This window comes from Mytilus californianus, unplaced genomic scaffold (genome assembly GCF_021869535.1).
Source record: "Mytilus californianus isolate M0D057914Y unplaced genomic scaffold, xbMytCali1.0.p SCAF_14, whole genome shotgun sequence".
Taxonomy (NCBI): Eukaryota; Metazoa; Mollusca; class Bivalvia; order Mytilida; family Mytilidae; genus Mytilus; species Mytilus californianus.
Window position 1 is genome coordinate 23,867,167 of NW_026262626.1, and position 26,980 is coordinate 23,894,146.

General features: G+C 31.8%; 1 protein-coding gene across 2 annotated transcripts; it reads left to right on the top strand.

Moving 5' to 3' along the window:
- Positions 1-109: 109 nt before the first annotated feature.
- LOC127724443 (toll-like receptor Tollo) lies at positions 110-25,925 on the top strand. Of its 2 annotated transcripts, none has more exons than XM_052231405.1 (2): positions 110-657; positions 22,216-25,925. In XM_052231405.1, coding segments are annotated over exons 1-2 (3,570 nt in total). In that variant the 5' UTR covers positions 110-655; the 3' UTR covers positions 25,784-25,925. The 2 variants fall into 2 exon arrangements, with proteins under 2 accessions (XP_052087365.1, XP_052087366.1); XM_052231406.1 differs by lacking the exon at positions 110-657 and adding an exon at positions 3,573-3,626.
- The last annotated feature ends 1,055 nt before the right edge of the window (positions 25,926-26,980 follow it).

Consider the following 26,980-nt stretch of genomic DNA (forward strand, 5'->3'; position numbering starts at 1 on the left):
GTGGTTGGCCTTAAGAGAGATATGGGCGTTTAATCACTTGAAAGAAAACTTAACTGTTTCCTTTAATCACATATTTCTTAAATCACATGGTGAATATATAATGAAGTGTCCTATTTTCATACCAGAAACATTTTAATGGATCTTTGTATATATAAACATAACAGAAAACGCTAAGCTAGCTTTCATTGATGAATACAGTTCATTTTTAAAAGAAAATGTAGTTCTTGGTATAATTGCAGCAAGTCGGCTGGAACTAAGACGAAATTAAAAATCGGTATAATTTTTAACGAACATCTTAAAATTTTCTTAAGTGTTTCATCTTCTTAAACATTATGTGTGTATCCTATTTTATTAAGTGAATCACTAATTGACGAATTCCGAAAGGAAAAAAAGGGAGAATATTGGGTGTGCTTTTTTCTCACGATCAGACAATACACTTGCTATGGCAAACATGAGAGAGCTATCCGAGATTGATTTTTTACCAGTCAAATTGCGATGATGTGTTATTTTTTCATCCAGACAAAGAGACATCTCCAGATGATGACGAGCGACTTTAGAATACTTTAATCTGGATTTTAATACAGTGCGCAGACGACAGTTGTCAAGTAGTTGCTAAGAATGGAAGTTGCGTCGTAAGAATATCACAAAGAAATACATGTAAGTTATGTTAAAGTACATAAATAATATAGTTTTACTTCTCAATATTCAAATTTTGAGTTAAAACGAAATTACATTTAATAGAATTTAGATTACACAATAAAGTTTGCTATAAATATGATGCTGTAATTGAATTTTACAAAACTGTCTGGAGATGTTATTTAGATATTTAATATCGTTTTTTAATACTTAATTAAATTTTACAAATCTGTCTGGAGATTTAATATCGTTTTTTAATGCTTGCTTTTGATTCAGAAGTGATTTTAAATGGTTAATTAATTAAATGCTGTCATTTGTATTTATCTATTATTTTGAAATAATTCAATTAATTATCTGATCGTTTTTTTTTTTTGTTTTTTGTTGTTGCAATGAAAATTATGTAAATATTTATAAAGTGGCATAATTTGCGGATACGTTGAGCGCCCAAAACGCGCAAAAACAGAAACAAACGCTGTGTGTGCATGATTCTATCTATTTGATTGTTTATTTTCTTCGGTAATTGTCTCGTCAATTTCATATTGAAGTTGATCATATCCGACTACTCAGAACTAAAAGTTTAGTAAAACGAAAGATTATAAATGCATGCACCAGATGCAAAATTATAATTGACGGGCCTTGAATCTGTAGATCCACTGTGATTATGTATTCAGTTTATCTTGTATTATTTTAAAAGAGGGGTTACTATCTGTACAATATTATAGTGCATGCTCTAAACGTATTGACTGGGGTTTTTTTTATTTATCAAACTATAAAAGACAACATCTGTATATTTTGAAAATATAGATATAATATAGACTTTGCCATGATTTGAATTTGTCCCGTTTTAGAGCTATATGTGATGCAAATAAGTAAATTGTGGTCATCTTCAGGTTTTGTATATAATTATCCAATTTTTCATATCGAAATTAAAATGCAATTGTTTATTCTTTTACCATCCAGTGGTACCCAGTCCCCCCTTTTTTACAAACAAAAATTAAGATAGTTAGCCCCAGTTGTCCCGATACTCGCTACTATACACCAACAGACCTATAACTATATATAGTTAGATATTTTATCAAGTTTCATCCCGCGGTTAATCAGGGAAAAAAGGTTAGATGAAATATAAATTGTACAAATAGAGAACCTAATTATCTTATCATAGTATAGCTTGTAGTCTACGTATATTATCATGTCTCCTTAGATTTTATTAATATGTCTAAATAAACACATAATAACTCATTCAACGCTATTAGTTGGAAAATTCTCAGTAATTTAGTATAAATCACGAAGTGCATATGTCACCATGATCAAAATTGGATGCGTTTTCTGACATTTTCACGAGCACTTATTCCGAAAGCGAACTTTGATTGCGTTTATTGAAATGTCATAAGCAATTTTGATAATTTAATATTTTAATATGTTTGGATATATCATTCTGGTATCAGTGGGAAACATTTTCGTAACGGAATCATATTGGGTTTTTTAAACCAAATATCAATTTAACTCATGTCCCAAAGGTTCAATGTTTCATATTCCCGATTTTAGAAAATTGATTAAATTGATTAAAATCAAAATATGATGCATAGATTGGAAAGAAAGATACATAGATGGAAAAAAGATAGATAGATGGATAAACAGATAGATGAGTTGGTGGAGATAGAGATAAATTGAGAGATAGACATATAAACACAGGGTTTTGCTCATTGTTGAGGGCCTTACGGTGACCTATAGTTGTTAACTTCTATGTCATTTAGTCTCTGGTGGAGAGTTGTCTCATTGGCAATTGTACCACATATTCTTATTTTTATATACACAATCCGTTAAACGTTAAATGCATATTCGGACAGAAAGAGACAAATGCATAGAAAGATAGATAAATATATGGAAAGGGGTAGACAGATAGATAAATGTATTGGATAGATAGAAAGATAGATAAATGTATGGAGAGAGTAAGAGAGCGAGAGAGCGAGAGAGACATATGAACACACTATCCGTGACACGCTAACTTCTGTTTGCTAGTATTGTTAATATTTTTGCATTTTCCTTTGCGGTCAGTGTAGTAAGTGTCTATTCGCTTTTAATGTTTAATGTTTAATTCAAAACTCTCTCTAAAAAAAAAAGAATCAAGAATGTGTCCATAGTACACGGATGCCCCACTCGCACTATCGTTTTCTATGTTCAGTGGACCGTGAAATTGGGTTAAAACTCTAATTTGGCATTAAAATTAGAAAGATCATATCATAAGGAACATGTGTACTAAGTTTCAAGTTGATTGGACTTCAACTTCATCAAAAACTACCTTGACCAAAAACTTTAACCTGAAGCGGGGCAGACGGACGGACGGACGAACGGACGGACGTACGACCGGACGCACAGACCAGAAAACATAATGCCCCTAGTATGTAGGTGGGGAATTAAAAAAAACTAAAATGGAGCAATGATAAAAATCTGTAAAGCTGGTAGATTCTAAAGTTCAATGCTGTGTAGCAATATACAATAAACCACAGATATCATCATTGTCCCTCAGACTAGTTAAAATCTGTTGCATTTATTGCATAAAATTGTGTTCAATGTTTAGACAGCTGTCTCGTTGTAATGATAGAAAATTCCTTTCAGCTAATTTAAATTCAATCAGGCTTTTTTTTACCGAATAACGACAAGTCCATAAAAAAAAATATGCTTCCGCGCTTTCGTATTGTTCTAACCTTTTTTTCGAAGTTTGTGCTTTTGGTTACATCTCGGGTGCACTGTATTTAACTTCTATAGTTATATTTAACTTTGTAAACTAATGAACTCTGACAACAAAAATGTTCTAATTATTCATTTTTTTTTCAAGATGTCGATAATATGATTTACACTAACAATATATATGTACTGTATTATAACCAAGCTGTTACACAACTTCCTCTAGGAAAGTCTATACATAACAGGTTATTAGTCGTTCAAAAAAACATTTTTACGATGCAAACATAATTGACTTATAAGTTCAGGTAAGTTTGCCAAATTATTTAATCAGAATGTTTACAGAATTCGACACTTTCCAGACTTTTGAGATTCGTGTTTACGAAACGTGAAGCAGAAACTATGTATCTTGTTGAGATGATTTACCTGAAAACAGTACAAGACTGATAATTGATCGTTACCATGTGCTTGGAAAAGATAGCATTATGTAATTGTTCATTACCTTGAAAAAGAGATTCTCTATTTTAAAAGATAATGGATTTTAAATAGGTTAACTATAACAAAAGTTATAAAGTATTTTACTTTCCGTATCAGACTTTGAAGTAAGTTTTGTTTTGATACGATGTTTACACTATCTTACTTGATTAACTTAACAGCACATGTGTGCTTTGAAGTCACAAACGCTTAATTTTATATCCGTGTTCTATAGAAATCTTGTTCGCTACATATAAAGGGTTGAGTGTGGTAAATAACAGAAAATCCCATGCAAAAGAATGTTCGGTTTTACTTTGTGGGATGTGTAAATACGCAGCCATGTCAGGTTGGAATGGGTATGATGTGTTGTGTAGGGAGAGGACCACGTTTACTGCACATTAAAAACTTCCAGCATCTCGATCTTTGTGTGCTTTTGTAGAAGGCTTGTTGCAAAGAAACATACCCATTTTTAATTTGATTTTAGATGGCCATCCCTTCATCCAAGTAGACCCACTTTGCAGATTTATCAATAATGCGTTCTATGGGACGAATATGCCTGAAATATTTGTCAATTGACGTTAAGCTTATACCAATCAATGATTCATTTCTAGATATTAGATCGGGGTACGCTTTTATTAGAAAGAGTCTCGAGGGTTGTCTCAAATATAGTAGATAGGGAAACATTAAAATTGTACATTTTCATTTGACCTGCATCGCTTGTATACACTTAAATAAACGATGTATAAATAAAAAAATGATCATGCTACATTGAAAGGGGCGTACATTATAAAATTTACTATGGTGTTTATAAACTCTGGCCATATGCCTTGCCATGAATGACGATATTTCATAATCTTTTGTTAGAATTTCGATATTGACATTGGATCAGTTTCCACTATATACCGCGCGTAATTCAGTTAAATTGTCTAAATCTTAGCAATCATTAGACAATCGCGCACCATGGGAATTGTCTGGACTAAAACAACCATTGTGGCACTTAAGTATCATTAAATGATATTAAAAACAGATTAACGGTTTGATCGAAAATTGAAAGAATATGCGATGGCTCGATTTGAGTCAGCCTCGTTTGAATGTGTGTGTGTGTGTATGTGTAGTTTTTTTTTGTTTTTTTCTTCTTCTTCATTTTAATTTTACAACCACCAGCTAAATGCAAAATGTGCATATGGAATATATTCAACGTTTGATTTATATTTATGTTTTTCTGAACTTTTTGTCTAAAGCGGTATATGAAGACGGTTATTCCCCATATGCGCACTGAAATCTGATGATTATGCTGATTTAGACGTGTTCCGTAAAACTAAATCAGAAATTTTGAAAATAATAGAAATATATAAGGTGCATTACTTTGGAGAGGAAAGGGGGACAAATCTACAGAAAATGGGCCAAAAAAACAAAGTATAGAAAAAATAGGCCAAAAAATAAAGAACAGAGAATAATGGGGGGGGGGGGGGGAGGGGGGGGGGGGGGTTTGAATATAAAGAATAGAGAAAAATGGACAAAAAATATTACCTAAAAAATAAAGAATACCGGAAAATTACCTAAAAGAATTAAGATAGCAGAAATGATAGACTTCCAATCCAGACCCTCAGATTTGTCGATCATCCCTTGATATATGTACCTGTATATTGGTAGCATATCGGTAATGCTATTGCATTTGCAATAAAAAATCTTTAAATTTTTTGAATGATTGATAAAACAGTAACACGCTATATATGCAAAACTACATGTATATTCATGGTTTAACTATATACAATCGTCGTCAGTTTTCATAGTGTACCATATCCGTTCTCAGGGGGTCGGGGTTCGGACAAGGAACCTCACTTGTAAACAGAAATATTATAAAAGCCGAGATTGAAGTCGGCTATTAAAGTCAGAGCGTCATCACTTTAAATAGGGCCACACTTAAAAATATTTTGGTTTGCCCAAACCCTACCCAAAGGTAGAGACAGTGTAGGTAGACATTTTCTTTTTTTTTCGACAAAGAGAAATTGAAGTGTCAGATGTTTTTAAGTCTTCATGCCTATCTGATTAAAAAAAAAATTTCACATCAGGACAATAAAAGATTTTGAGTAGGCAGCTATTTTCTCGGTAGGTAGGGTTAGGGCAAACAAACGTATTCTTTTTTATGGCCTAGCCGTCTTTGCTACGGGCCTGGATACTATATAGATCATAACTGGACGTGTTGCGTTGTTAAAGTCTTTCAGTATATTTGCTGATTATACAAGTAATTTAAATGTGCAGATGCATGTCTTATGACTTTTTAAACATCGATTAAATCCTCCTTTATCTTGAAATGTTGAAATGAACTTTCTAAATCATAAAAAATGTACTCAAGAAATAGTCTATTTACGTCACATGCAGTTTTAACCTTGTTACACAAAGTAAATCAAAGCCTTTATATTCTAAATAAATGTATTTATGTAAAGTAAAATAACGTTTGAAAACAACAGTAACATTTTAACATGTTCTTCAAAACAACATTATCTTCTAGGTTGTGATGAAGGAATTCATAACGTCATTTATTCCTGCCATTAACGATACAAACTGTTACAGGCTTGAGGGTTTGATCATAGTTTTAAATTTGCAAAACATTTTTCATCGCTAGAGAAGTATCGACAAACGGTGCAGATAGTAGCGTGGAGGTTTGTCATTCTTAGTCGGAAAGTACATTTGTTTTTAATCAAAAATATTAACTATATTTTTTTAAAAGCAATAAGCACAAAGACATTCATACTACATGTAAACAGGTTCGAGTTTAGTACTTTCTAGCCGATTTCGAGGCTTTATAAGATCGCGATTTGTTTTTAACTTTCTTGTATTTATATAAGGGAAGATCCAAATTTGACAAATTCGTCAAAAAAAATTATGTATTCGTTACAAACATAAATAGTCGTGGAACACAAAAACAACAGTATATGTTCTGATCCATTATCCTGCAACGATAAACGCTCACCTGCAGTGTTTGTGCCTGGTCTATCCTTCGCGATGTAAACGTTGACACACAAATGAATGTTACGCGCACGTGTACACGATTAAAACATGCATATTGATGCATGGTAAAATCGAGGAGAGGAGCACGGGTTGTGATAATGATAAGACATATACTTCGGGACCTTTTATAGCTTGCTATGTAGTATAGGTTTTGCTCATTGTTGAAGGTTGTACGGTGACCTGTAGTTGCTAACCTTCTACGTACCTTCATTTTGTCTCTAGTGGATTGTTGTCTTATTGACATTCATACCATTCTTATATTTTTCATATTTGATGGTGTTAACAATCTTAAAACAAACAATATCATTTGAGGAAAAATGAAAAGTTAACGTACATTATTTTTATATCAATCTGTCCAAATTATTATTCACACGCTTTTTGTAGAATTGCTTCCAAACATAACTGCTTCATTTGCCTTGTAGTATCGTATTAAGGAAAAGTTTGTCTGTAGAGCTACTGTACTTCAAATATAAACAATATAATTGCTTTATTTAATTTTAAGTACCGTATGAATTAAAGAAACCTGATGAACTATTAATCTCTTTGTCTTGATATGGTTCAAAGAAAGAACCAAAAGGCGTTCATTCTTCTTCAAATAAATGCATAAGATAAAGACAAAGGCAAATAATTACAAAAAAAGGGATATGTGGGCTAAACGTCAGTCCGACATTAACTCGACAACTCGAGAACAAATTTTACAAAGATTTTCTATCAAAACCAATCTATAGATAAGGACAAAAATGCAAGATATAAACTGGTTCGAGTCAACAAAACATATGAATGAATTAAAAAAAGACTACGTCAGTTTTCTTGTTTGAATTGTTTTACATTTGTCATTTCGGGGCCTTTTATAGCTTGCTATGCGGTATGAGTTTTGGTCGTTATTGAAGGCCGTACGGTGACCTATGGTTGCTATTTCCCTATGTCATTTTGGTCTCTGGTGATGATCTAGAGTTGTCTTCATCAGTAATCATACCACGTTTTCTTATTTTTATAACACAAATTTCCTTCAACATCAACTTCTGTAAAAGTACAAAAGTGGTGAGATATAACGAAAAACAATCACTATTGAATTTCTTGACTTTGAACAGATATATCAAATTATGATTTATGTATTGAGCAATAAAGCAGACGACATTTATAAATTCATATTGTTACGCAAAGATTGTATAAGCATCAAAGGAAATGTTGACTCAAGTTTCAGTTAGGTCATCGATTCCTTTAAAAACATTTCTTTGATTTCTCTTTGATTCTCGTGTCATTTAAAACACACTTGCTGACATGATCAATGATTTTGCCTGATTTACGCCTTTCCGTTTCCTTTATGCAAATCTATAAAATGAAATATATTGAAGATACCGGAAATGTAACAAAAACATAACAAGTTTCATATAAAATAGTATTTATGTTTAAATGTAATAAAATATTTTAGGCACAGCGGAAATTGATGAACTATAAATGACAAGCCGTAAGATAGATTAAATAGTTATTGCCTGTTGCACAATTCTAAATTACATAATATTCTCAAAGAAATAAATATTGCGCTCGAAAATGCTAATGTAATTGGACGTAAATTGAAATTTTGACATTTCTTTTAAATTATGAAATCTCAACGGATATGGTATGACATTTCTTCAGACATAAATTTGAGTTTGCTATGCATTAAATCAATTACGGGAAAGACCAAATAATACCAAATAGCGTAGTCCTATGAAGCAGCTAAATTACCTTGAATAAACATTAGCTCTCTCTGAAACGTTGTAACAATCTGGTTTTATTAACGTCAGCAATGATAGATCCACAAAATTTAAGTTTTCGTTGTTTATTTTTAATTTGTTTCCACCGGGTCTGGGGGTTTTCCGGACGAGCGAGGGGTAGGTAAGTGGTTGTCGTGATCTGTCGTTTGCCAGTAATTTTGGCAATCTTGTTTTACTTTTCGTATCATATATTGTTCTTTAATTTTAGAATTTTCTGTTGATCGAGATCTTTTATGTCAAATTTGTTTTAACTTTTTTATTGGTGAAGAGTTAACGTGATATGTTGACCTCTAGATTGTAGCGTTGAATTTGATTTTTTTGCGTTATTTTAACGTTGACCAACGGTTTAGACACAAATCTTAGCTATTGATGAATACCATATGCTGACCTGTAAATATGTGTCGTTGGTTTACTGTTTTATGGACGTGAACCCCACATCTCGATAAAAGTCCAATCGAAAGAGGATGGAATTAGATGCATTATATTGATGTCTGCTTTGTTGCAAAAAGAACAGACTAAATAAGGGATGAATGTTGATGGTTCCGAAATTTTTTTTATTATTTTTCATTGATTTTCTATATTAAATTAAGATATTTTAGAGATAATAAAGTAAAAAAAAAAGTTAGATTATCTATCTAATATTATATACATATTAAAAATTAATTTAAACACAGGTCATAGCTCAATTTATTTCTGAAAATTCAACAGCAGCTTGTCCTCCATTGAACTTTAAAAGTTTTTTTGTATTGAAATGTATCGATTAGCCGCAAGCATGCCCATTACTATCAACTTACTATACTACTTTATTAAAGAAATATATCATAGTTTAACATCATTAAAAAGCCTTGTTCATCGACACTGAGGACAAATTTAGACAAGTTCGTGGCAGTTATTTTCCTTCATATATCTGCAAGCGTATTTTATATTAACGTTTCAATTAGGCCAAAAATGCTTGTATAGGTTTTTGATGGGTCTGAAATCAATAAGAAACACAAAATATTTCAGAAAATCTTTTTGGGAAAGGGATTATTTGAATCTAAGTCATATGTATATCTTAAATCATAAGTTAGTTCAAATCAATGAAATACTGTTGTGAAGTATTTAAGAATAATTTTTTTAAAAAGAATAATTTTAATGCTAAAAATGAGTCAAATTGTATATACAGAATGTTTAGTTTATGTGTGTTCCCATGTGTGTGTGTGTGTATTGAACCTCAAGACGGGTCGATAGGTTTGGAAAATTTGAATTAACACAAAATAAATAAAAATACAAACGTAGTCTTAGCAACAACAAAAAAAGAGGGGGGAGGGGATATTTCAGACACATATAACATCATACCATATATAATCCATAAATTTATTCTTTTCATATGAAATTTATTTAGAAGTTTTTGTATAAACTTTACATTTATTACTAGTTTTGATGTCATATAGAATCACGTGATTTGAAACAAATTGTCGTGGAATATCCACTATCAAAGTAGGTATGTTTTGTTAACATAGGAGCGGAAACAGCCATATCATGAAATTGTAACTGACAAGTAGAATTTCAGTTATTTAAACAATTAAAACTGTTCTGAAACTTATTTAGTTATTGATTTACATGTTGTCGTCTGGTTGTATTTTAAAACTCCTATAGAAAAGATACTAAAAAAAAAATTATTCATTATAGTAGTATCCGATTTGCATTGTTTTGAACTTATTATGTTAAAAGCATTTATATATCATTTGCTTAAACGGAAAAAATAGTAATCATATGTCATTTATACACATCCGTTGACTAATGTTCCTTGCGTCCTTGACAAAATATGTTGGTTTTTTTTTTCAAAACATAAAAAGTACAGATCACTTTGATGCTACTCGTGAAACTAAATTGAATATGAAATATTTCTCCGTATGAAGTTCCTGTTAATTATGATTGAGTTTGTTAATAACGATAAGGATTATGGTGTCCTGGTCTACCAGAAATAGGTCTTGCATCGGCTGCTCGATGCCTTGCGAAATTCAACATTTATTAAGCTTGTCAGCCATGCAGGCAAACAATTTCGGGGAAGTCTCACTGGAGGAAAATACTTAATATTAATTAAATATTTACCCAATTGATCCTCGGGCCGCGGAATTACGAAGTTTATGGGTTAAAACATGGATTGCAACCCGTTATCAAATCATACCAGAATAAACATAATTGTTCAATTAGTAATGTAATCGTTTCAATGAGGAACCCATTTTTAATACGAAGTGAGGGCTTTTATCACTGGTGATCAAATTTTAAATTTTATGATTATTTTAAAGCTGTTTCACATGTTTTATTGAATTTATCGGATTTTTATCTTTTCTTCTCGCTTATATTATTTTTCATTTGTTTTTATTTCGATTTATTTATTTGTTTTATTTATTACCCTTTTTCACAATTCTAACATTCATCAATGTGACTTTACACAGTGTCAGTTTCAATGGAAGGACTGCAATAAAATTTGTCAAGTGAAATAAATTCTCTCTTCAACGCACACGTCCACACATTTCTCTCATCAATTCAGGCGGACCTGCAATATTGAAAATCAAATGTGTCCTCGAATGAACCGTGGCTTAGGACTTGTGTTTGTATTGAAATGGATCAATAACTAGCTTCAAGCTAATTCTTTACTACAATATACTACTCCGGTAACGAGATGTATAGTAAATGTACATTAAATATAGCTTAACTTAACAAAAAGTACATTTAATGTTGTTTTTTGCCATTTTCTAAAACAAACTTAGCAGTAAAACAGAATTAACCGTTCGTATACCTAAATAAATGAAAAATTAACTTATGATAACATTTTCATTATTTGCCCGTTTAAGAATATAACATATGTTTAAGTTAGAAAGGGACAATGGTTTTGAATTACAACAGCCGCCTACACAAGGCATCGGATTTAACGTCTCAATCCGACCGAACGTATCTGTGTATTTATACTAGTACATCCCATGCAGCCATTTGGTTTGTGAAACAATAATCTTGTGACAATATTTCTGCACCACAGTCAACCATTAAATGGATTTTGTTGAATCAGACGATGAAATACATTTTTGATTGTATTTTTAAACGCGGTATATTCTTTGTTTGATATTCTTTAATTGAGTTTGCCTTAATTTTCTGTTTTACTGTGCAAAATAAAAGTTAAAAACATTACTATCTGTATACCAATAAAACTGCAGTAATACAACAATGCACTACGGTAATAAACTACGAAGTTATTGAAAGCACTGGAAGGCAATAGAATTACAAAGGATATTGAGAATACTAAAATCGACAAGCTATAATAATATGACGAGTTTATATTAGTTATAAGCTGACATTCATAGTGTAAATTGAAATACTATCAAAAGTATACTAAAATATGTACGCCTCAATCTTTTTTTTTTAATAATATTCATAATGTTTTAATGTTTTGCATTTAAAATCCCATACGATAACGAACCCTCTCAGAAGTTTCAATGCGTAAACCATGAAAATGGGAATTTAGATTTTAAAGTGATATCAGATGTGACTTAGAAAACAAGTAAGTTACTCTCTACATCATTAGGAGTAATATTTTTGTCGTTCTTGAATTGTTATATACAATTCCGTAACACGAAGCCACAGTCCTACTTAATTAAGAGATAAAATCAGGCAATATATTATGAAACATAAGCATAATGATTGGGGGGGGGGGGGGGGGGGATAGAAAATTATATGTAAAACATAAATAATTGAGAAAAATTGATAAAAAGAATAAAAGATAGAGAAAAATGGACGAAACAAAGAAAAGAGAATAATCAGGTGCTAAAATACAAAGAATAAAACATAATTGGCCAACAAAATGAAGAATAGAGAAAAATAGCCTCAAAATTAAAGAATACAGATTTTAAGACGCCCCATTTCAATCTAGATGGAATGTCTCGCTGTGTTGAAGACCCATTGGTGGCCTTCGGATGTTTTCTGCTTTTTGGTCGGGTTGTTGTCTCTTTGACACATTCCCCATTTCCATTCTAAATTTTAGACTCTAATGAATTAAAGAAACGACATGCAGTTCATAGGAATATTACCCCACAAGACGAAGCATATGCCTTATAATTTGATTTGCAAGGAGAAGGTTATCATTCATGGGTATCATTTATTTTAGCAGGTTAAGGGTTTTCTGCAAATAATTCTAACACTACAACATTTATCTTATGTTCATTGAAAAGTGTAAACGAAGAAAGTGACATTTAAATGCTACGACGTATGCTTAATTTAATTTGCTCTGAATAAGATTTAGATACATAGAGTTGGTTATCGCGTTTGAATTGTTTTACAGGCCATCTATATATAAAAATAAGAAGGTGTGGTATGATTGCCAGTGAGACAACTCTCCACCACAGACAAAATGACATAGAATTTTACAACTATTGGTCACCGTACGGCCTTCGACAATGAGCAAACCCCGTAGCTTACTTTACTTTATGGGTTTTGCTCATTATTGAAGGTCGTAGTTTGACCTTTAGTAGTTGATTAACTACGTCATTTGGTCTCTGGTGGATTGTTGTCTCATCTGACAATTATATCACATTTTCTTCTTTATAAAGTTGGTAAAACGAAGACCAATTATTGTTTTTATTCAACGGAAATGACATATTTGGTTTCTATTACCTTATATGGTAGTAAGACTTTACAATATGTTAAAAATCATTACAATATAAAAATCCTACAGTCAACCTAGGCAATATAAATATAGTCTTCCCTGGATATCTCCAGCCTGACAGTAATGAACCCATGCAAAAAAATGGAGCATCCGTTTGTCCGAGTGGGATGTATAAATACACAACCACGTCCGGTCGCGATAGGGACGTTGAATCCGATGACAAATTTTATTCGAATACCACGCTCTTTACCCTTTAAAGAACCCATGCAACAATTGTCTTATGATTCCAAAGGTGGCCGATTGCAAGGCAAAATTTCTTTTCCTATCCAAATTACAAGTACACTCATTTTCCATGCAGAGCCAGTTCAAAATTTCCGCCTTTCATCCCGGTAAACCTAAATGGCAGGGTCTTCCTATTGTAAATTGTTTTCGTCCTGAATATGCATGAAATACTTGCCACTGGACGAAACATTAAGCAAACAATAATTAACCAATCTGCAAATTACAGTAAATTCGAACTATGACAGCCTTTCTCCGAATTTGATAAATCAATATATTTTACAAAAATTTGTATTTAGTAGAATTCTAACTTAAAGTTTATCTCCACAATAATACTGAGAAAAAATGGTGTATAAAAACAATTTGATGACTGTACAAAAACATACGTACGAATCTAGATACACTTGAACAGAAATAAAAAGCTGATGATTTTGTTTAGAAAAAGGTTTTAACAGTTTATAAAAAATAGTTTATTGGGTTCTGACGCTTAAAATGAATGCTAGATCCAAGTCTTACATTTCAATAAAAAAAAAATTACCAGTTAAAATGATTGTATTTCACGAATACTAAGATGTTTGCCGTAGCTGAATGCGAGCATCTAATTACAGTTAATATGACAGAAAAGCTGAAATCAAATTTGACAAATAAGATAATTTGTTGACATTGGCCGTTGACCAAAGAAATAAACCGTCCTGCCATGTGTCCCAGTATTTCATAAATTAAGACAGTCCTTTGTTACTTCATGGTATCCCAAGTTGACTTCGGTTCATTGCAAAGAAGGGTCTAGTGAAAGACGATGTATTTTTGGAAATGTTTAGTATTTCATTTGCGACGAAGTAAGTTTTTTTTACTCTATCTAAAAATTAAACTTTCGGGATCGATGAAATCATAAAATTTTACAGTTTTGTGAACTACCTCGTTTACAAAATTGTATAAAAATGTAGATTTTTGTTTTTCTTCGCATCTATACAATAATAGTTATTCTATAGTAGATCTTTAAAAAGATTTCTTAAATTAAATGAATTTTACGTTTGCAAATACTTTTAAAAATGAGTTACTGGATATATATTTTTGTACGTTAACAAGTAGCTGATAATGTTGTGATAATGTTGTGAAGAAAGATATAAAACAGTGGTTGAAAACAAAACTGTATTTGATCATTTCCCCACTCGAAATATTAAACGTGCTAGGGCAAAAATAACCTTAAATCTGTTTCAAAAATTTTACCAACTAAAATATAAACATATGAATAGGTATACCTTTTTCAAACATAACAGCGTAATCCTAACCTTAAAGTTTTATTGGTTAAACGTAGCTGAAAAATGGGAGGATTTAATTACAGATAAAGTAAAACATGTCATAGAAAAGCTTAAATCAAATTTGACAAATGAGCTAATTTGTTGACATTGACCACTGACCATAAATATAACCCGTCCTGCCAGTTGTCGCAGTATTTCATGATTAAAGACAGTGTTTTGTTTGTGGAGAAGCAAGTTTCCCGTTTTAAGTCGAACTTTAACGTTCGCATGAAGTGGAATGCATTAATACTGCCATATATAAACAATGACATTAACTCTTAGTTCAGTAGCGGATAATTTCTTCAGTATTCGTTTCAGTTAGAGGGTCAAAATTGGATAAAAGTAACCGTATAGGAATGTTGTAAGAGTATAAATGATATACTTTGATAAAGATTTTAAAACAATTTCACACGTATAAATATTAAAATAGACTGAACTGATAATTATATTTGGTGATATATATATACTTTGCTGATGTAGTATTTTTTTTTACAATACTGATATTTTAGTATTTTACAAGTATTTATACCATATCCTCTCCAAAAAAAAAGAAAAAAAACGTGGACGCAGACGTTTAATAGGCTATTTCAAAATTGATCGCCAAATTATATAATAAAAAAATCACGAAAATTGTTTTTGAAACAATAAATGACTGCATTATTTAAAAAAAAACGTGGACGCATACGTTTAATAGGCTATCTCAAAATTGAGAGCCAAATTATATAATAAAAAAATCACGAAAATTGTTTTTGAAACAATAAATGACTGCATTATTTTAAAAAACCGTGGACGCATACGTTTAATAGGCTATCTCAAAATTGAGAGCCAAATTATATAATAAAAAAATCACGAAAATTGTTTTTGAAACAATAAATGACTGCATTATTTAAAAAAAAACGTGGACGCATACGTTTAATAGGCTATCTCAAAATTGAGAGCCAAATTATATAATAAAAAAATCACGAAAATTGTTTTTGAAACAATAAATGACTGCGTTATTTTAAAAAACCGTGGACGCATACGTTTAATAGGCTATCTCAAAATTGAGAGCCAAATTATATAATAAAAAAATCACGAAAATTGTTTTTGAAACAATAAATGACTGCATTATTAATAGAGAGAAACGCATATAAATATTTCTCTTGCAAGATTGAAATAAAAATATGATTCAATTGAAAAATAAGATAGATAATAAAAGTGCTATCAATAAAAATTGGAATATACATCTTTAGATTGTTTAAAATCGGGGCATCCGCCCTTTTCACGAATTATAATCATCATTGAATACCCATGTCACGTTACGAACTAATAATTATTAACTGAGATTTATTTTTTAAAAAAAGTAATCAATATCACGATTTGGATCATCAACCAATTATTAGTCAATCGCCTTTAATCACTATAAGTGAAAATGACACACATTTGACGACATGTCATGCACTGAACTGTTACGGATGTATAATATCAGTACAATGCATCTGCAATGATTTAGTATTGTTAGTGATGAGATTCTTTAACTTGAAGTAAGTGTTATCTATTTATATCAATATTTATTTATAAACATTATTTCTTTGACTAACCATGTCATGTTTTTATTGTTATTTACATAATGCTTATGACTATAGTTAAAGTTGTATTTAATTTTTCACCGAAGAACTAAGAAAGCGGTTATAATTAGAGGATGGTCCATTATCTGCATATCAAACCACGGGCTCTTGTTTCACTGAAACTCAGACCCTATTTCCTTCAATTCCCACATGGAACAAGAGAAAGGGAATTGGGAGGGGGAAGGGGGCTGTATTTCAATTGAGATTAGTAGTTGTGGATCGCGTTATTGCTACCCTCCTGGATAATAACCCATAATTTTTTTATGATTTAAGAAAAGATAAATATTGTTCATTTTTTATCTCAATGAATGATGTTACTTAAAACCTTTAAACCACCTCAACCTTTCAACATTACATCCTCCCCTCTCCCAACAGATTTATATTCCATTACTGTACAAAAAGAACGTTTCCCATCAAGCGCCGAACGATTTTTCGATTTGATGACACATGTAGTAGGCTTTTCTCATATTGACTGGCAAATGATCAAACTGGCACCAGATTAGTTAAGCAGTAAAAAAAAATATATTGAATCAACCAATCTTATGCACTAAGCAAATATGACACTATTGAACAGTTTTGTCAAATCTATAAGTAGTTCTATTTAATATGGCTTCACATCAAAGGAAATGTATAAATCTATATTGCAGTACTTGATATTTAAAGTTGATAATTGACATGGGAGGAAAAGCAAATCATTTTAAACTTGATAATTAACACAGCTGTTAATATCCTAATTAACACATTGAAATGTGCAAAATCTGTTCTGCAACTATGGATTAAATCGTTTATTTTTGTTCTCTAATAATCTTTTGGACATGAATATTTTAAGAGTCGGTATGTCAGCCATTTCCATCCAAAATTCTGTTCTGACTATTTTATATTTCAATTTGTTGAATATAGTTTACTGTTTGTTAGGATGGTCTAAGAACACTGATTTTTTTATCCTTTTAATTTAAGAAAACATATAATGCAACGATATGCAGTGGCAGATTGAAGAATCACGCCTCCCCTTATATCCTGGATCTCCCCTGATATGACCTTTTCAGTAACCTGACGTAAGACCATGATATATCATAAGACCATCTTAAGACATTTCCAAGTCGTACGACATTTTCAGAAACCAGCCAGCAATCAATGTTAGATTGGATGCTACTAGTACCTTTGTTCACTCAAAGTTATATTGCCTTTTTTATCAAGATGCTTTATGTAAACAATTAAGCGCTTCAAATTAATCAAATGTTGATGTTTTGGCATCTGATACATGTAACTTATAATTAACCATTTTGATGTTGAATTGATCAAACTTGTTCACATTACACTGAGATATGACCTGTAATAACCCTCTGTAAATCTATATGCACAATTGTCTGATGCGGCACATCAAAAGATACTTCTGAATCTATATTTCTTTACTAAGATTGTGTACGCAATCATCGAATGAGTTGAAACGCTAACAATATAAAATTTGGATATTGTTTCGTTTATGTCTTAATAAAAAAAATAATAAATGGTGCAAATAAAACATTTTATGCAAATAGATATCAAATTATTCAACTTTATTTAAATTTTTTTTTTAGTACTTTTTTTCTGATTGAAGATCCTGAGAATGTCAAGTTTTCTATAGAATGCGCTCTGTGACATTTTAAATATCAATTTATGTTATGAATGAAACATATAACCCCATTAACATTTCATTTTTTTATCTGATAACGTATTGGTTTAGTTTTGTGATTTCAAATTTTTAGCATGGATGTTTTACGTAAAGAGATCCTTTCTGTACTACAACTTTCTTTGTTAATTCCTAGTACTTTTTCAATAATCTCTGTGCATTTAAGAACGCGATAAGAAACTGAAGTTTACCGAGGCAGCTTTCAAAGAATACAGGTTCAGGCGGACGCTTTCTAACATTAAACATAAGAAATAAGGAGACCCACTCTCTCCATCTATTATTTTATTGTTTTGCGTTTTTTTTTCCCTTTTCAAATAGAAATTTTTACCAAAAAATATCATGGTGTACTATTTTCACATCATTCATTTCGACAATTTTCCTCGATCCCTACAATATATAGAACTTTGCAACGGTTAATCAATATTTATTTCAACCTTTTTTATGCCATTAACATCTACAAATATATCATTTGCACAAAGTAGACATCTACAAATATATCGTTGGCACAAAGTAGACATCTACAAATATATCGTTTGCACAAAGTAGACATCTACAAATATATCGTTGACACAAAGTAGACATCTACAAATATATCGTTTGCACAAAGTAGACATCTACAAATATATCGTTTACACAAAGTAGACATCTACAAATATATCGTTTACACAAAGTAGACATCTACACATATATCGTTTGCAGAAAGTAGACATCTACAAATATATCGTTTGCACAAAGTAGACATCTACAAATATATCGTTTACACAAAGTAGACATCTACACATATATCGTTTGCAGAAAGTAGACATCTACAAATATATCGTTTGCACAAAGTTGGAAAAACACACATCCTTCCTTTGCCATGAATTAACAACATCCTAGCTTCTTACACAAAATTTAAGAGTGATAACCGGAAAAGTTGCAATTAAGATTTCTAAAGGAGAAGGCCCGGTGAGACTCCGTTTTGGCCCCAATTATAGCATTTTAAAAAATTGTTAAAAATATAAACTTTTAGCTATTTATTGGAAAGTAGAATACTTCTGTTACATACATATGGGCTGTTTTTTTGACAATACAATGCACATACATCAGGTACTAGCATCATTAATTCATGTAAAATTACTGAAGTCTTCATAATTTCAGCATTTGTGCTAATTTTTAGACTGTTTTTGTCTAAAAAGGAAGTGGCCGCACTTGTGTTCATTCTTAATATTTAAATATATGTTGTATTTGATGATAATACATAACATATATTAAGGATGAGACTGAACACGAATGCGGCCACTTCCATTTTAGACAAGAACCATCTGAAAAGTGACGTTTTGTGGCATATTTGATATATTTTTCATATTTAAGCTTGAATTTGAGCGTTTTAAATGACCAAATCAGTTCAAATCTTGTACACAAACTAACTGAATCGACTGAAGTAGACACTCAAGTGTTTCACTAAAAAATGTCAGTAATCTTTCATCATATGTACTTCGAATTTAAGGCCAAAGTTAGCCCCTACCGGACCTTCTCCTTTATATCGAATAATACACATGTACATTTTCGTGAATAAATAAATGTTAACTTTCATCTCTGCGATGAGATTTTTTATTCTGTTGGTCTTTTGTTTTGATTTTTTTTTTTTTGTGAATTCTAAATTATGTTTAATTTTGGTCTTTCCTTTGTAAATGAATCAATCCGTACCCGAACCGAATGACTCTAAAATTACTAATTATAACTAAATACAAACTATCAAATCTAACAAATGTTTCAATTTTCTAATTGTCCATGTCGTAATTTTGTTTTCTGGTCAAAATCAAAATCCAATAGTCATTATTTGCTAAACCAAATTATTTATTGACGCATCTAAAATTATATTTGATTTAGCAATGATTTTGGTTGCAGTTAAGTGTCATATTCGTCATATTTAGATATAGTTTCAACCTTCGTCTAGGGAAAAATTATCTTTTATCTGAAAAATTGTCATAAAAATGATACAATTGTTGTATTCATCTTTATAACTTGTCAAGTTAAGCTTTTATCAATATTAATACAGTTATCAGTAAAATAGTTTTCATGTATTTTTTTATCTCGAACAATTGTATGTGATTTTTCCATAGAAATAATCAAAATATGTAGAAAATGAATATTTCTTATTCGATAGATTACAATTTTACACAATATCAATATACACAACAGATGCATAAAACGAATATTGGAAACATCTCGTGATCTCTCGTGGGGCTTTATTTTAATTTTCTTTTAAAACATCATCTGGCATCTGTGTTTTTATTTTTCACAGCTGGATGACTTCACACTTGATTGATTTCCAATTTTTATAATTAGATTTATAGTGCATACATTTTAAAAACTCGTATCAGTAGTTGTTAGGTCAGAATTAAATAAAGAAAAATTAATTTAAGGTAACATTAAAGCCAGGTTAATAGCTGTCTATTACCGTTATATTTTTAATATAAGCTGTGATCACGCTTCCGTTCAAGCGCATCGCGTTATGTTGCAAAAACTGAAATGAATTAATGATGACAAAATTTCAAGAATACACAAATATGACACTCTGCTAAGATCTTTATCAACAAAACTGTTATTGATTTTCACTCTCTAACAGAATCTTTTTACTACTCTAGTGATTCTTCAAAACATTAGGCTTGCAATACAAATTCAGATGTAACTTAATTTGTTATCGCGTGGCTAAAATAACAGAATTCTTAGAGGTAAGCCGCAATTTATATTCAAAACATAATGTTTCTAATTTCAGATACTAGCGTTAATATATTTCAACAATGGCATTTTATTTATAGAAATAAATTTTTAAAAATGGTGATTTATAGTTTTGAATTAGTATTTTTTTAAATAATGAGTGTTTTTATTTTTTTATAACTTAATACGTTGATAATTCGTTGTTGAATGAATGAATGAATACTTTATTTGCAAGAAGCATATACATGCTATGGCAAACGAAAAAATATATACAATATATGACAAACAAAAGACAGCAGAGAACAGTAGTTACAAAGTATACAATAATATTATGACAATATATGTGATCTAATTTTCCAAGCTGCGTTTAAATAATTGCATAGTTTTACTGTCAGAGATTTACAATGAGCTTGTAATAAATTGTCTAACTTGTACCGATTTGGCCAAGAATAATAAAATTTAGGTAAAAATTCTAGTCGCACAGATCTATATGCTGGACATGATAAAACAAAATGATATTCATCCTCTAAAACATTCATATTGCAACATATACAAATTCTATTTTCTCTTTGAATATTTAGATAACGACCAACTTCAACATTTAATTTAAGTGTGCCGCTACGCAATTTAGTTAATATCGATACATTACAATGGAAATCTAGGTATTTTTCGATACCAAATACTAGTTTATATCGTTTATAAATACATAATTTGTTACACTCTTCTAAAGCTGTATTCCAGCTTTGTAAAAAATGATCTTTAATACGTGTTTTAACACAATCAAATGATAATTTACTAGTATCTTGTGAAATCCATACATCATTAAATCCAAGGTTACATAACAAATTATATAAAACTATATTAGTTGTTTATATTTTAAAAATTGGTGGTTGGTACTAAACGCTACAAGATTGTGATTCATCATCAAATTAGAATTATAAACTGCTTGCATTATTCAACCAGAAGATTGTTAATTCAGAAATTTAGAAAATTATTGCGTGCATTTATAATTGCAATAGAGGAAAAATAGGCAAAATACAAGATTCGTTATTGCGATTTCTGAAAGCATTTTATACAAACAATGTAATCAAAATGTTAAATGCGCGTTAGCTATCCTGTGACGGTCGCAATTTTCGCAAAATATTTCGAATGTACAGTTTTATGTTTTCTACATGTAGATATCGTGGATTATCAATCCGAGTCGCAGTATTAGTTTTCTTGGAGAGGGAACTCAGCAAACAAAACAAAAAAAAAACTGATTGTGTCGAGCGGTTTTGTATTTCATAATATATTTATATACATGTATGCTGAAAACGCTTGATGGCCTGAGCACATTTGGATTGAAGCTCAATTACTGAACCTTTTTGTCGTTTCTTTCTTTCCATTTCATTATTTTCTTTTTCTTTCTTTTCTGTACCATAAAAATTATAACTGATTGGCGCTTTTCTCGTTTCAGGATGGACACTCCAACATTATTTCTGGTGATTCTGATGACCATATTGTCGGCAGCAGACGTTAATTCCCAAAGACAACTTACAACATATCCGTGTCCCAAAGAGTGCGCATGCTACCTTAGAAACAGTAACAAAATCATAGTGGATGTCGTCTGCAAGGTGGAAGTCCTTAACGCACAAACCAAATTTTCTATCATACAGACAAATATAACCAGTAATTTGTACATCACATGTAATTCAACAAAACCATCAAGTCTTCCAGACAACATTTTCATTGGACTACGTTCTTTCACGGGAATTCGTATTCGTAGTTGTCAATTTCGGTACATTCCCAGAAATGCGTTCGCTGGGTTGGCAGCTTTACAAGAAATCTCCATCGAATACGCTGACAGCTTACAAATTCATACAGACGCTTTTGCAAATACACCTTACCTTAGGAGAATATCTATCGTTCACAGTGGATTACGTCAGTTGGCGAAAATATGCCGACTTCCTATACTGCAGTTTTTAAATTTGACGGGAAATAATATTGCTGAACTTAATGAAAGTGGAATCGCTTGTCCGGAAAGAAGAGTCATGAAATATCTTATTCATGTAATTCTTGCTAAAAATGAAATCAAGCAAGTCGAATCAACATTCGGAAGTTATATTCCTAATTTATGGCAACTGTCCTTGTCCAATAATTTAATTTGGTCAATTCTACCTGGTGCATTCGATTCGCTTCCTCGATTAGGATGGCTTGATCTTACAAACAACTCTCTTTCTAGACTTCCGAATGAAATGTTGAAGAAGAATACCAATCTGAAACTTTTAGGTCTAGGAAATAATCCTTTAGGAACTCTTCCGAATGGACTTTTGAGATTTACATCATCGTTGCAGGTTCTAGGACTCATCGATACAAATATAAATGGCGATATCTGGCAGGAATTACAGAACCTCAATAATCTGACTGAGCTTCAACTTGGAAAGAATAATATCAATCGAATTGACCGAAGCGTTTTGCAAGGGTTGAAACATATCAAACATTTGGATTTGAGCGACAACAAAATTCAAACTATTGAAACAAATACATTCATCGGTCAAAGTGTATTGGAAACGTTGTATCTGACAAAAAATGAAATTTCTGATGTTAAAATTGCTGCTTTCCGAGGACTTGATAGCTTAAGGAAATTGGATTTATCATATAATCATATACCGGAAATTCCAGAGGACAATTTCAAGCATACATCGGATATTGTATATCTGAATATTTCATATAATAAACTTGAGAGTGTTCCAAATTTGCGTGGTATGACAAAAATGACAATCTTGGATTTGAGGGATAACCTCATTACAAAGTTCAAGTCATCAGCATTCGAAGGATTAGAGAAACTAGAAGGAATTAATCTTATTAGGAATCGAATCGAGTACATCCAAAATTACGTGTTCACGAAGGCGGTAAATTTACGAATGTTACAGTTGTCACATAATAACATTAGTGCTGTTGGTTATGATGCTTTCAAAGACATGGCGTCGCTGTCTTGGATTAGTCTGGACCATAATTATATTGAAAACATCGATCTTGTTTTTACTCCTTTACCGAAACTGTTTAAACTAGACCTGTCTTATAACGAGATAAATGAGAAAATTCGTTCAGGGATGTTTTCGCCTTCTGTCGGTTTTTTAAACTTGAAAGAAAACCGAATATCAAGCATTGACATGTATGCATTTTATGAATATTCAAAATTGAGGGAAATCAATTTGCAAAACAATAAATTGAAAAGTTTAACAGAAATGTCTTTGTCAGTTTCGCCAAGATTACTTAAACCGCCTGTTTTTCTGTTTGGAGGGAATAAATTCTTATGCGATTGTCGTCTGGCGTGGCTTAGAAAGCATGTCAATGACTGGCCGTTAGAGGAGCAACAATATGTTATCGCAGATATGGCGCTATTAACATGCGATGAAGGCTTCAAAATGGAAAGTGAAACTTTGTTGAAACATGTCGATCCTCACATGATGTTGTGCTCTTATCGTGACGATTGCAGGCGAGACACGTGTGTATGTTGCGAATATCATGGCTGTATCTGCAGGTATATGTGTCCTACACAATGTACTTGCTACCGCAAAGCAGGTGTTTCCAATGAAAATCACATAATTTGTTCAAACGAAGACCTCAAAGATGTTCCGAGTCATATTCCGAGTATAGCTACGGATTTGTACCTTGATGGAAACAATATGACTGATTTATACAGAGCTCGAAATTCATTCGTGCAACTTCAAAATGTAAAATCACTCTATTTGAACAATTCTAACTTGTATTTTATTGAGAGAGGAAGTTTTATTGGTTTAATGGATCTCGTTAATTTGTATCTAAATGACAATTATTTGCAGAGATTGAAAAATGGCGTTTTCGATGGGCTACAGTCATTGACGTCTCTCTATTTACAGAATAATAATATTTATTTTATTTCTGATAATGTGTTTGCCAAGCTGCCAAGTCTTCGCTATTTATCATTGGCAAATAACAAACTGTATAAACTACCAGAAAGTTTATTTCAAGTTCTTCCCGCTCTTTTCGATGTCAGAATGAGTGGAAATCGATGGAAATGCGATTGCGATCAAACGCCACGTGTACAGCGTCTAATTACATCGGACAATATCAACATGTCTGACAGTCATCACGTTTGGTGCGAGCAGATAAAAGAAAATGAAAGGAAACAACTCGAAATCCTTTCCATTAAGTTGTATGAACTCTGTCCCGGAAATTATACCCCACCGGATTCTTTGTCGGCAATACGAAGCAGACAATATTTGATATCGATTGTTGCCATTGCGTTGACTTTATTTATTATATTTCTTGCTTCAGTAATACTTTGCATGAGTAGAGAATTTCTACAGGTGGTGTTCTATTCAAAATGCGGATTTCGTATGTGCCGTGATGGTGGAGAAGAGAGCAAAATTTATGACGCATATATTTCATACAGCCGAAAAGATGAACAATTCGTTTTCCAAGAAATCGTGAGCAAATTGGAAGGGGAACCTTACAGATACAAGTTGTGCGTTCACTTCCGTGAATTTCCTATCATGCAAACGATTGGCGAAACCATTTACCGATCAATCGAAGGCAGTCGAAGGACAATCGTAGTTTTATCGGACAATTTATTAAATAATGAATGGAGGAACACAGAGTTTCAGATAGCTCATCAAAGTGCTTTGAAAAATAATGCCCAAAATTTAATTATAATTCAGAAGGGCTATTTAGACAAAAGACTCTATGGTCCTGGTCTGAAATTATGCTTAAACAGTAAAGTTTACCTGAAAAATACCGATCCTTGGTTTTTGGAAAAACTATACTTTGCCATGCCCGAACGCCCACGGATAAGACGTAAAAGGCGGTCGCTGAAATTGAGACTCGACACATCAGCAGTTAATACCGTTTCCGGTGTAATGCAGGACGACGAGGGGTACGAAACACCAGTATCTGTTGCTAGTTTTGACCCATCAAAAAGATTTTCTGAAAACTTTTCATTACACAGTGTGAACCTTTACGAAGAAATTGACACTCTCCCTAAGAAGAAAATGTTGTTGTAATTTTTGTAATTTTTTTTTTATATTTGTACGTAACGTAAATATTGTGATTTAATTTTCATTCCAAATGTGCCAATTTATTTTTGCAGTACTCTGTTTTCACTTTAATGTTATAGAACTTTTGTATTAAAATGTATGGATTCTATTATTTGTATATCTTTTAACTGTTTGAATTTATCAAAACTTTGATAATGACGATGATGATGATGATGATGATGATGATAACGTAGATGATGGATGGCTATTTAACGTCCAGAGGCATATTAAATGCATAATCAGGACGATAATGCGATATGAATATGAATCCTGCTTTGTCCTAGACTGACACGCGGAGCCAGTTTGTTTACCTGCTAGTTCACAGGGTAAAAGTCTGCGGGAAGAAATGTCATCCTTCCTGGACACATTAATCTGACTTCGGACTAACCGGTCTTGCTCCTAAAATTTTCTAAAAGCCGCGTGCAAGTCTGGTTTGACCTGACTGGGAACCGAACCTACAACCTACCGCACTTGAGGCGAGTCGGAGATCGCTACCATGAGACTACCGAGTCCGTTTTACATCTTTGATAAATACAATATCTACGGTTTGCACTACTGTGCTTTAAATTTTAATGAAATTCAATCAAAACTATACACGTGTAAAATAAACGCACATTATTATTCCGTTTTTAGTGCCTATGACACCGTGTTTCTTGACCATCCTCAATCATCAGGTATCTCCGAGGCAAACATGGAGCAAAAGGACTTCTTAATATTTGTGAATACCAAAACCAACAGGGTCTAAATAGCCAAAAACAGTTGAGGTAGTACATTAAACGGGTATTAACAGGAATTACCAAAAAGATTGCCCGGAACAGTATAAATGGATCAAATCAACCATCATCACCAGACTTTCTTTCTTTTCAATTACATCGTTACTTTATAAACTCAAAATTGACATTAAATACAAGAAGGCATAAAAGGTCAGGTGACTGTGATACATAGAAAGCATAAAAAACAAAAACAAAAAATGTTGAAATATATAATGGCTCCCTGTCCTTATTATAAAGTAAATTGCTGCAAGTTTGCAACACATGCGTATTTTGAAAATTTATCCTGTCAACGGTTTTGATCGAAACCAAGTATAGTGGAAAACCAATCTTTCAAAAGTCTTGACGTAAACAATAAAACCCAACGTAATATCTTACAAAAGCAGTGGCTACC